The 11,533-nt window shown below is 37.0% G+C and overlaps 1 protein-coding gene across 1 annotated transcript; it reads right to left on the reverse strand.

The window, feature by feature from the left end:
- Nucleotides 1-10,254: 10,254 nt before the first annotated feature.
- Nucleotides 10,255-11,205, reverse strand: Or52a5b (olfactory receptor family 52 subfamily A member 5B). The gene has a single exon (NM_001000158.1). It carries the CDS (start codon nt 11,203-11,205, stop codon nt 10,255-10,257), a length of 951 nt encoding a protein of 316 aa, NP_001000158.1.
- Between the last annotated feature and the right edge of the window lie 328 nt (nt 11,206-11,533).

Genomic DNA, 11,533 nt, shown 5'->3' on the forward strand with positions numbered 1-11,533 from the left:
ATGTTCATTATATGTATTTTGTGCTATGATATTGAGTGTAACACATTTAAATTTAATCTTCTGTATAATCTCCTTATCATTATATAGTGAAATTCTTGTCTCTTTTTACTGCTTTTTATTTACACATTATTTTTCTCATAAATATGTAGTTATTTCTGCTTTGTGCTAGATTCCATTTTCTGGGAATATCTTACTTCATCTTAGTCACGTTCAATATATACGTGCCCTTCGGAATAAAATTGTTTCTCATAATCAGTATGTGGCTTTCTTCTTTTAAATCTATTTCATTACTGTATCTTTTAACTAGGAATTTTAATTCAATCTTTATTTTTCTGGTTTAAAGTTTTATTCTAATAGTGTGTTTATGGTGCCTTTTATAATATTTTATTACATCTTTTATGGATTTATTTTTTGATTAATCATGAAGACTGAAAATAATAATACTTTTAGATGATGACAAGGTGTTTTGAAATAATAGCAATTTAGCAAAGAAACTCAAAATACATTTTTTAAAATCCAGTAAAATCTTGACTTGTCTTCAGTTTCCCCACACATTTTTAATTTTTTATCTCCAACTTTACATCTCTTTGTATTTTACACCTCATATTAATGGCTATCGTTTGAAAGTATTTTGCTTTTCACACTCCTTATGTTAATAGTTTATTTACCGTGTTCAAGTTAGATGTGGATGCTTGCAGCTATCAGACAGAGAACAGGGACCCCAATGGAGGAGTTGGAGGAAGGACTGACAGAGCTGAAGGGGTTTGTACCCCATAGGAAGAACAACAATATCAACCAACCAGACCCTCCCTGAAACTCCCAAGGACTAAACCACCATCCAAAGAGTACACATGGAGGGACCTATGGATCAGCTTCATATGTAGCTAAGGATGGCCTTTTCTGAAATCAATGGGAGGGGACGCCATTGGCTCTGTGAGGAATCTATACCCAGTATAGGGGAGTGGGTGGGTGAGTGGGTGGAGCATGCTCGTAGAAATAAGGGGGGGAGAGAAGGAACAGAGGAATTGCAGAGGGGAAACAGGGAAATGTAAATAAATAGAATAATAATTTAAAAAAAACCCACAAGTTAGAGGACTCTAAATTTTCCTTTTTTATTTATTTGTTTTTATTGGATATTTTATGTACTTACATTTCAAATGTTATCTCCTTTTCTCCCCCTCCCATGGCCCTCCCCCTTCTTTTATTAAGATGCTCCTACTCCCACTCCCACCCATCTACTCCCACCCACTCCTACCTCAACACCCTGGCATTCCCCTACATGGGGAATGGCCTGGCGAGATGTCCCAGTACTTAAGAGCACTGATTGCTCTTCCAGATGTCCTGAGTTCAATTCCCAGCAACCACATGATGGCTCACAACCATTTGTAATTGGATCTGATGCCTTCTTCTGGTGTGTCTGAAGACAGTACACTCATAATTAAATTTTTCTATGATGTTATTCTTTGGGGTGAGTTTATTTTGTTTACCACTGAATATTTTCATCTTTATGACTTGTATTTCTTCAAACAGGTTTTAAGAACTCCTCTGGACATATTGCTCAAAAAAAAAGAAAGAAGGAGGAGGAGGAAGAGGAGGAGGAAGGAGGAAGGAGAAGAAGAAGAAGAAGAAGAAGAAGAAGAAGAAGAAGAAGAAGAAGAAGAAGAAGAAGAAGAAGAAGAAGAAGAAGAAGAAGAAGAAGAAGAAGAAGAAGAAGAGGAGAAAACCAACCTGATGGTATTAAGTTCACTTAGCTTGACAGCTAAATTCACTTTGTATTCTTGATTGGAGATTTTGTTGGATGACTTTGAATGTGTTATTCTCTTCAGTATATATTTTTAACTATAAGGTTTCTTCTAAGAAGTCACAGACAAAATAAGATGCTCATGTGTCTTATTTATTCATTTTTCTCCTGTTTGCTTGAGATTAACTCATTTATCTCTAACCTTGAAGAATTTGGAAAGATTGTATCTTGAGGCAAACTTGATGTACTGACTGACTGACTGACTGACATGGATTTGACTGACTGACATGGATATCTGTGTCTGATGCTAAGACTACAGAATTTTTTGTTGCTATCTCTTTTTGTCATTCTCAAGTTCTTAAAAAATTAACAATTGAAAATATACCCTAATCATACTGCCCCCAAAACATTCTTAATTTTTGTCTGCTCAAAAATTTCCATTTTAAGTATCTGACCTCACTAATTCTTTATCTGTCTAGAACATTTACAACATTCAATGCCCCCTTTCTAATTTTAATTTTACTTAGTATGATTGTCGACTTGAGAGTATCTCTTTACTTTCATGAATTATCTCTTTCATTTTTAAAGAGAAAATATTAAATTGTTGTTATGTGTATTCTTGAAATTTGTTGAACTTTCTTTAAACAATCAGCTTAACTTTCTTTTTGAATTGAGTTTCTATGTAGTCATATTCTGTAATTTTATTTGTTCTTATTTTTTCATTTTTGATATTATACTATAATTGCATTTCTCCCTTTCTTTTCCTCCATCCAAACCCTCCCATATATCCATCCTTGCTCTTTCTCAAATTCATGGCCACATTGTTATTAACTGTTTTATATATACGTGAATATGAAAACAATGGTAGACATACCGATGTGAATGGGGAAAATACTATGTTTTTTCCCTTATTGTCACCACTATGTCAACTTACTCTTTAAATGACATCTTAGTTGCATGAAAGTGCTTGGTACTTGTTGGCATATGTTGATTGTAGGTTTATTGATGATCAAGATGTTTATCTTAATTTTCATAATTTGCCTTTCTTATTGCTGTATCCTTCCAATGACTTGAAACTGTAAAACAGTTTATTTTTCCCTAGCCTATGTAACATTCTAAGTCATGTTTTCAATGAGTCTACTATTGATATGTAGTTCTTCTATCTCTAGAGGGTGCTGCAAGCCTAGAATTGTTGCAAATCAGTTGTGATGATCCACAGGGATCTGAGAGAGTATTTCCCAAGGTGAAGTGATGTCCTCCTTCTTCATAGCTGAGTAGTATTCTGCTGTGTAAATGAACCACATGGTTTTTACCCAGTCTTCTTCCATCCTGGGGTATCTGGTGTTTCCAGCTTCTGGCTATCACAAATAAGGCCGCTATGAACATAGTAGAACATGTGCCCCTGTGACTTGGTGTGGCAATTTTTAGATATATGCCCAAGACTGAGATAGCTGTGTCTTCAGGTATATCTATTTCCAATTTTCTGAAGAACCTCCAGATTTATTTCCAGAGTGATTGTACCAGTTTGCAATCCCACCAGCAGTGGAAGAGTGTTCTTTCTCCACATCCTTGCTAGCATGTGCTGTCACCTGAGTTTTTGATCTTGGCTATTCTGATCAGTGTAAGGTGGAATCTCAGGGTCATTTGATTTGCATTTCCCTAATCACTAAGGACTTTGAAGATTTCTTTAATTGCTTCTCAGTCTTTCAAGATTCCTTTGTTGTGAATTCTCTGTTTTAGTTCTATATCCCATTTTTGATTGGGTTGTTTGTTTTGGGTTTTTTTTTTTTGGAGGTTAGCTTCTTGAGATTTTTATATATTTTGGATATTAACCCTCTATCGAATGTGGGGTTAGTAAAGATTATTTCTCAATTTGTAGGTTGCCTATTTGTTCTATTGACTATGTCCTTTGGCTTTCAGAAGATTTCCAGTTTTATAAGGTCCCATTTATCAATTCTACATCTTAGACCCTGAGCCATTGGAGTTTTATTTAGAAAATTTCCCCCTGTGCCAATGAGTTCAACACTCTTTCCCACTTTCTCTTCTATTAGACTCAGTATATCTGGTTTTACATTGAGGTCCATCCTGATTGAGGTAATTCGGACCCAAAAGGGCATGCATAGTACGTACTCATTAATAAGTGAATATTAGCCAAAAACAGTACAGAATACCCAGGACACAACCTACAGGATTCAAGAATGTTTACAAGCCAAAGGCACCAAGTGATGAGGTCTCAATCCCACTTGGGAGGAAGAAGAAAGCAGTCACAGGGGCAGATGGAGGGAGGGATCTGGGTGGAAGATGGGACAGGAGGGGGAATGGCGAACATTTCGGGAACAGGGAACATTGTGGGAGGAGGATATTGCACAGGAACGGGTCTAAAGCCCTGATGGCAAGCATAAGAATGGAAACAGGCAAACTTGGGAGATAGGATGTAGGAGGACACTCTAGAATGTACCAAAGACCTGGAAGATGAGAAACTCTCAGGACTCAAAGGGACGGACCTTGGATAAAGTGCTCTACAATGCAAAGTGAATTGTAGAGTCCACCTCCAGTGGAGGGACAAGGGATCAAGTGGAGGTTTCAGGTTGTCATCTCACAGTCAAACGTTCTGACAGAATTGTTCCTGTCTGAAGGAACTGCAGGCTCAAAAATGCAAAACAGACAGAGGAAGGAGGTCCAGTGTCAGTTGCAAATTGGGATGCAGCTAGCTCAAGGTGAGGCCTGGGGTCCAGCCACTGTTACTGATGCTGTGGTGTGCTTGCAGACAGGAGCCTAGCATGGCTGCCCTCGAAGAGGCCCAACAAGCAGCTGAAAGAGTGCAGCACCCAGTGAATTAAAAAAAAAACCAGTGACCCCTGTGGTCGAATTGGGTAAAAGCTGGAAGAAACTGAGGAGGAGGGCAGTCTCCTGAGAAGACCAGCAGTCTCAACTGACCTGAACCCCTAAGACCTCTCTGACATTAGGTCACCAATCAGGCAGCATACACATGAGGCCCTGACGCATATATAGCAGAGGACTGCCTGGTCTGGCCTCAGTGAGAGACAATGCACCAAAAAATGCTTGAGGCCTCAGGGAGTGCAGAGGCCTGATGGAGGTTCAGGGGTTTAGGGAGACATGAGGACATCCTCTTAGAGACAGGGTGGGAGGAGGGTATGGAATGGGGAGCAGTCAGAGAGCCTGACCTGGAGGGGGATGAGGTCTGGATTGTAAAAAGGGATTAAAGAAAGAAAATAAATAAAATTTTAAAAAGACATAACCTGAATTCTTGTCCATAGTAATTGATCTCTTCTCATAGGCCACAGGTTCTATGCCCACTAGGAAAGAATCAGCCCTAGATATGCAATGACTTGATAGCCCCTTCACAAAATAAAATAGACAATGTTTTCTCTGTATTGTAATGTTTGTGTTTTAGGGGAGAAATAGAGTGGGCACTAGAAAGGAAAGCAGCAAGGCAATATATATGATGTAGGCCAGGTAAATTCTGACTATCTTGGCCAAGAATTACGGGCTGTCACCCAAGATGGTATAGTGTTTGTTTGTTGGAAGCTGAAACTCTTGAATCCACGAAGTATCATATTTTTCTGGTTCTACACACAGCTAGAAGACATACAGACTTATCTATGCTCACTTTCCTGCCCTAATTCTCAATGGGTGTAGAAAAAAACAATACTCATGGGAAATATATTAATAAACACACATTAGGCAATTTTGGATAGGTATGAAAATGCGAGGCTCTATTTTGAGTTAGATAATACTAGGTCTTTCAAAATAAAGGTATTTGTTGTTATAATGTGCACCAGCATATTTTTGAAAAGTTGAATACATCCACAATATGTACAATATGAGAAAGGATTACACTTAATATACGTGTTAGTAGAAACTCGTACAGATGAGTAAGTGACCAGTGAAGAATAGTCTTTAATTTCAAAAAAATACTAGCCAATTAGAATATATACATAGAATCATGTATTTCTGATTTCATTGAAATGCTGAATAAGATAAGAGTTCCAACACTATTTATGAACCACATGATCAAAATAACAATTTGTGCCTTCAAGCATTAGTAATCAACCAATGGAAGCACCTTGTGTCTTGCTGATGATTTTAGTTGATAGAAGTGCATATCAAATTCTTAAAACATCTACCAATGTTGAAGAATTTTAGGGTCCCATGAATTAATAATTTGATTCTTATACCTGGACATCAATATTCTGAGTACATGAATACACGTGTAGAAGCATTGATCATATGAAATTCACTACTTTTAGAGCACATCAACATAGGATAGTAAGCAAACTGTGGTATGTATCTTATTCAAGAGAGAAATTAGAAGAGATTCACAATCATCAACCTGGGGGAAATCCACTTTTGTCCACTATATAAATTATATATTGTGTGATGTAATTTGCACAAAATGTTAAGCAATCGAAAGAGCAATGTAGGACTAACACTTTGCACATACTGTAGATAAAGAGAAAAAGAAAAATGCAGGCAATTATAGTAAATGTTTCAGTGAGGTTTTCCATGGGGAAAAGGAGACATGTATGGTAATAACTGGAGCCTTACAGGAACTCTGGGGAGTCAGGAGTGGCTCATTTCTCTAGCTGGTGGGCTTTCTGACAGCTTCCCTATTATGAACTATATATATGAAATAATGATGAAAGGCTGTATTACTCCTTGCCTGTTTCAGATCACCAACATCAAAGACTAAACTCACACAAGTCATGTAAGAGGACTATGCCCTCTGAACTGTTTGCTCCCTTAATAATTTTCCTTTGCCAAACCCACTTTATACACAGAAAATTCTTCCTAAACTACCCCCTGCAATTGTGCTTAATTATATCCACAAAGGCCTTGATCCTGACTATCAAAATACAACTAAAAATTGTTTTTGGTGTGTACTGTAACGTTTTTATTGTTTATTATTCTTTGGATTATAATGAGTGAATCCATAATATCATAAAGAGAAATGACATTAACTTTTTTCTGGAACAATTAGGCTACGTTTTTCCATTTTCATTTGCTTATGTTAACAACAAATGCTAGTCTAATTCAATATGTGTACTTAGTACATTTTTATATCTACTACCTAAATTTTAAGTTACTTAATTCATGTCTTATTAGATTTTGGTTCTATATTTAGGAATACATAATCTATACTATATATTTGTTAATTTATATCTCTAGTGGAATTTCTGCCTTCATTGTATTTATTTTAAGTGAATTTCATATTGCTTAATTGCTCTGAAGTACCTGTCACAAACATGTGTCTCCAAGTCAGGATTAAAATAGTCACTTCTATTATCTTATTTAACACCTTTTTTGCATTGTCTATCAAAACTAAAACACTGTTTTCTGACTTTATCACTGTTTTAGTTATTACATAATAAATGGATTTCATATTTTTTATATTTCATGTGTATGGTGGATGCATGAGTGTGCATTTACAAGATCTTAAATGAGCTGATGTGCATCATATGCACATGTGCATATGCAAGATGAAGGCCTGACTTTGAGAACAAAAATCACTTTTAGTTCTTCTGCCACCTTACTCACTGAAACAGGATAGGTCAACCGCAACCAGAGCTTGCCTAAGTGGCTTATCTTTCTTAGCCAACATATTCTGGGAAGTCCTGTTGTCATCTTCCTCAAGTGAAAATTACACACAGTCTGTCATGACCACTTGGCATTTTATATGGGTTTCTGGAAATCTGAATTCTGGACTTGAATAGCAAATGCTAAACTATTGAGTCATTTCTTCTGACCTACGAAATTTTATTTTAAAATCTCTTAATAATTTGTTTCTATTTGTTTCTGTGAAAAATCCTTCATTTTCATGATCATCTAGCCATCCCTCCTGTCCTTCCCCACACCTGATCCTGAATCCTTCCCATGGGCAAGCACCAACCCCTAACTCTATTAATGATACTTTCTTATGTTTGTAGACAAGAGCATGTTGTCCTCCGAGAGGTTTCAGCCAGCCACTAACAGACAAGTACAGATACACACAACCAAACAGTGAATAAGCTTGGGAACTCTTATGTGAGAATAGGAGGACAAATTACAGGACCAGAAAGAGATAGGAACTCCACAGGAAGATCAACAGAGTAAGCTAACCTAGATTCTTGGGGCTCCCAGAGTCTGAACCACCAATCAAAGAACATACACACACTGGACCTAGGATTCCCCACACATATGTAGCAGCTGTGCTGTTGCCTGTAGTTGGGATATGTTCTTCTAGCTGGGCTGCCTTGTCTGGCCTCAGTGAGAGAGAAAGCACCTAGCCTCATCAAGACTTGAAGTGCCAGGGAAGGGGGAATGCCCAGGGGGAGCCCCACCTACACAGAGAAGAAGGGAAGGGGAGATGAGGGAAGGATTATGGGAGGAACAAGATGTGAACTGTGAGTGTCATATAAAGTGAATAAATTAAAAAAAATAAATTAAATTTTAAAAAAGAAAAATTCTCAAAAATTAATGTTTAATCTACCTATTGATTGATTTCCTCCACATATGTCTATTTGTGTCTAACAATCTCTGTGTGATTGCATATGTCTTTCTGTCTCTGTCTTTTTCTGTATCTTTCTCTGTCTTTCTCTCCTATTTATTAAAACACTTGTTTCTCCAAAATAAGAAATCCATGAGACTTCCCATTCCACAATGCTCCTTTTAGTGTGTGCTTATAATCAACTAATTAATTCTAAGATTTGTTCTTTTGTTGAATAAAATTTAGACATGATATACATAGATACATCAAAATAATAAATTGATAACATAGAGAAATTTTAAGGAATTTTAATCCAGCAACATGGTTTCTCTGACTAGGGATCATAGCCAAGGACCTAGGTCTGTGTGATCTGGCCAGAATGTAGACAGGCCACACGTCTTTAATCCCTCTTTTTGGAAAACAGACACATTTTTACAATAAGCCTTTAATGTAAAATTAGTTTATAGAAAGAAGCAGCCATATTTGAGAGTGATGTCTAATTTAAGAGTAAAGAAAATGACAAGTCAGAGAAAGATTTGACAGCAAAAGTCAGAGATAGTCTCACAAGTCTTACAAGATAGTCAGAGATAGTCTCACAGGAACAGCACAGGAGTCAAAAGCTTTTTAAGAATAGCACAGTGAGAGAGAGGCAGTGACTTGGGACTCAGTGTAGTGAGTGCAGTGCAGCAGAGTTTAGTTCATTTGTGAATTCACACAGTTCATTGCAGGTCAGCAAAGGCAGTCAAAGGTAGAGAATAAGCAGGTGCTAGACGATTAAATCAAATTTCCAGAATTAGTTTGAGGCCAAGCAGAGCAACTCAATGAGAAGCTGAGAGAAGCCAGATTAAATCAGTCAGTTTATAGAGGCCTTTGAGCCTGAACAGCTCAGTTGAGTCAGCCAGCCAGAATTGAAAAACAACTAGAAAGGGTGAGCTTATTCAGCAGTAACCCTCAGAGACAACAATTACATCAGGAGAATAACAGTTACTTTTACATGAAGATATAAAGAGGATGTGAACATTGTAAAGATAAGTGCAGAGTCCTTGCTCATAACCAGTGTAGATCTTATAAACCTCAGAATAATAGAATTATCCTTTCAGATCTGAGTTCTTCCATTGTCTTAATAGTAGTAGAATAAACTCCTGAATGCATAGATATTTGTGTATTGTTGATTTGCATATTATATTAACACCATACATGCAAATTTATTTGTATTCTAATAAGATCCAGGCAGTGTGTTCTAAAATTTGTGACACAAAGGTGGGTAGGACAAATTTCTGATGATGCTGGCAGTAGGCAATTTTTAAATACAGCACTTTTACCTCAGTATTCTATTACTCTTTAACCTCTAAATTTTAGTGAAGAACATGTAAAAGTCAAATGTACATTGAAATAATTACATATGAGGGTTTAATAAATATATACGATTATATCATTACTTCAGTTTTCTAAAAGTTCATTTGAGAATATACTAATTATTCATTTTTTGGAATTTCTTTATTTGTGTTCCTTGGTATCTTTAATAGATTTTGAATTTCACTGAATAACTTTTTATCAATTCTTTATTATATATTATCACTACATTGTTACTCATAGAAAGTATGTATAATTGATTAGCCATTGCAATCTACAATTTAAAAGGAAATACCAAAAAGGAAAACATACCCAAATTTATGAGTCTTTGTTGGGTAAAAGAAGGTTCAGAATGGTGATTTATAGCACTTACTCTGAAATTTACCTGAGGAAAATGCTAACTTTGAATCCTGTTTTTAAATATGATTACATGGTATGAGGAAAGAACACACAGGACTATATGCATAGTTCCAACCAGAAAAGTGCATTAAACATTTGAAATTAAACAGAGATAAACAAGGCTGTTCTATTTAACTCATACTTCCTTAAATTTACAGTATGTGAAATCCACATGCTTGCACACACTTTCCTATCTGTAGAAGACTTAGAGTTTAACTCATTCAAGTTCTAATTAGAAACAACACAACACTGAAGCATAGGGAGTCACTAATGTTCACAGAGGTTTCTTGGAGAAAAGCATTTTAAAGACTTGGTCACGGATTTGTTTAGTTTTAACACCATAAACAATGGGATTCAGAAAAGGTGGCACTAACAGGTAAAGATCTGACAGGAGGATATGCACATAGGAGGGTATGTGAGCCCCAAACCTGTGTGTGAAGAAAGAGAAGAAACCCAGAAGGTAGAACTGTAGGAAGACACAGATGTGAGCAATGCAGGTATTGAAAGCTTTCAATCGAGCCTCCTTCTGGGGCAGCTGGAAGACGGTGATGAAGATTCGCACATAGGAGAAGGTAATGAAGACTATGTCAAACCCCAAGATAGCAAAGGCAACAAGGAGGCCACATATCTTGTTGATTCTGATATCTTGAGCTGCCAATTTCACAATAGCCATGTGTTCACAGTAAGAGTGGGAGATAACGGTAGTTCTGTAGTATTCGAGGCGACATTTGATGAGCAATATCATTGGGAATGTGAGAATGAGAGACCTGAGTAGGACACCAGCTCCAAGGCAAGTCGTGAGTTGTGGAGAGAAGATAGTAGCATGTCTCAGGGGGTTGCAGATGGCCACATAGCGATCCAGAGCCATGGCCAGGAGAATGCCTGACTCTGTGGCCTGGAATGAGTGGATGAGTTCCATCTGCAGCAGGCAAGCATCAAAGGATATCTGTGGCATGTGAAACCAAAAGATGCCCAACATTTTGGGAAGAATGCACGTGCTAAGGACAATATCCGTGACTGCCAAAATGGCCAAGAAAATATACATGGGTATGTGGAGGCTCTTTTCGCTTTTGATTATAACTAAAATTAGAGAGTTCCCAATCATAGCAATGATGTACATGACACAGAATGGAATCCCAATCCAGCACTGCACTGACTCCAGGCCAGGGATCCCCACTAATGTTAGTACAGAAGGCATGAAGACTGAGCCATTGAACTTGATCATGGTGAACCTGCCAGTAGAAAGTTGTAGCGATATTGCTGCTTCAAATTCAGTTCCATACTAAAACTAGATGCATTAAATATAAGAGAAATTAATTCATTAGCAAAATAAACTCTATGTAGCTTAGGAGCATATCATCTTTTCTTCACCCCCAACCATTCTTTTCCCCAAAGGGAATTAAATATTAATAACACTTTTTCCTTACCTAGATCATCTCTGAAAGTTAAGTTCAGTAGATAGCTTAATTCTGCTCCAGAACCAAAAGTCTTTGATCAAAAATGCATTTTGCTTGATACTGGTCCTCTATGTGCTCTTGTGTTTCTGCAATTGG

This window comes from Rattus norvegicus, chromosome 1, assembly GCF_036323735.1.
Source record: "Rattus norvegicus strain BN/NHsdMcwi chromosome 1, GRCr8, whole genome shotgun sequence".
NCBI lineage: Eukaryota > Metazoa > Chordata > Mammalia > Rodentia > Muridae > Rattus > Rattus norvegicus.

What these genes read in the sequence shown, in the direction of transcription:
- Or52a5b (NM_001000158.1), bottom strand. Translation starts at nt 11,205, where the DNA reads ATGATCAAGTTCAATGGCTCAGTCTTCATGCCTTCTGTACTAACATTA.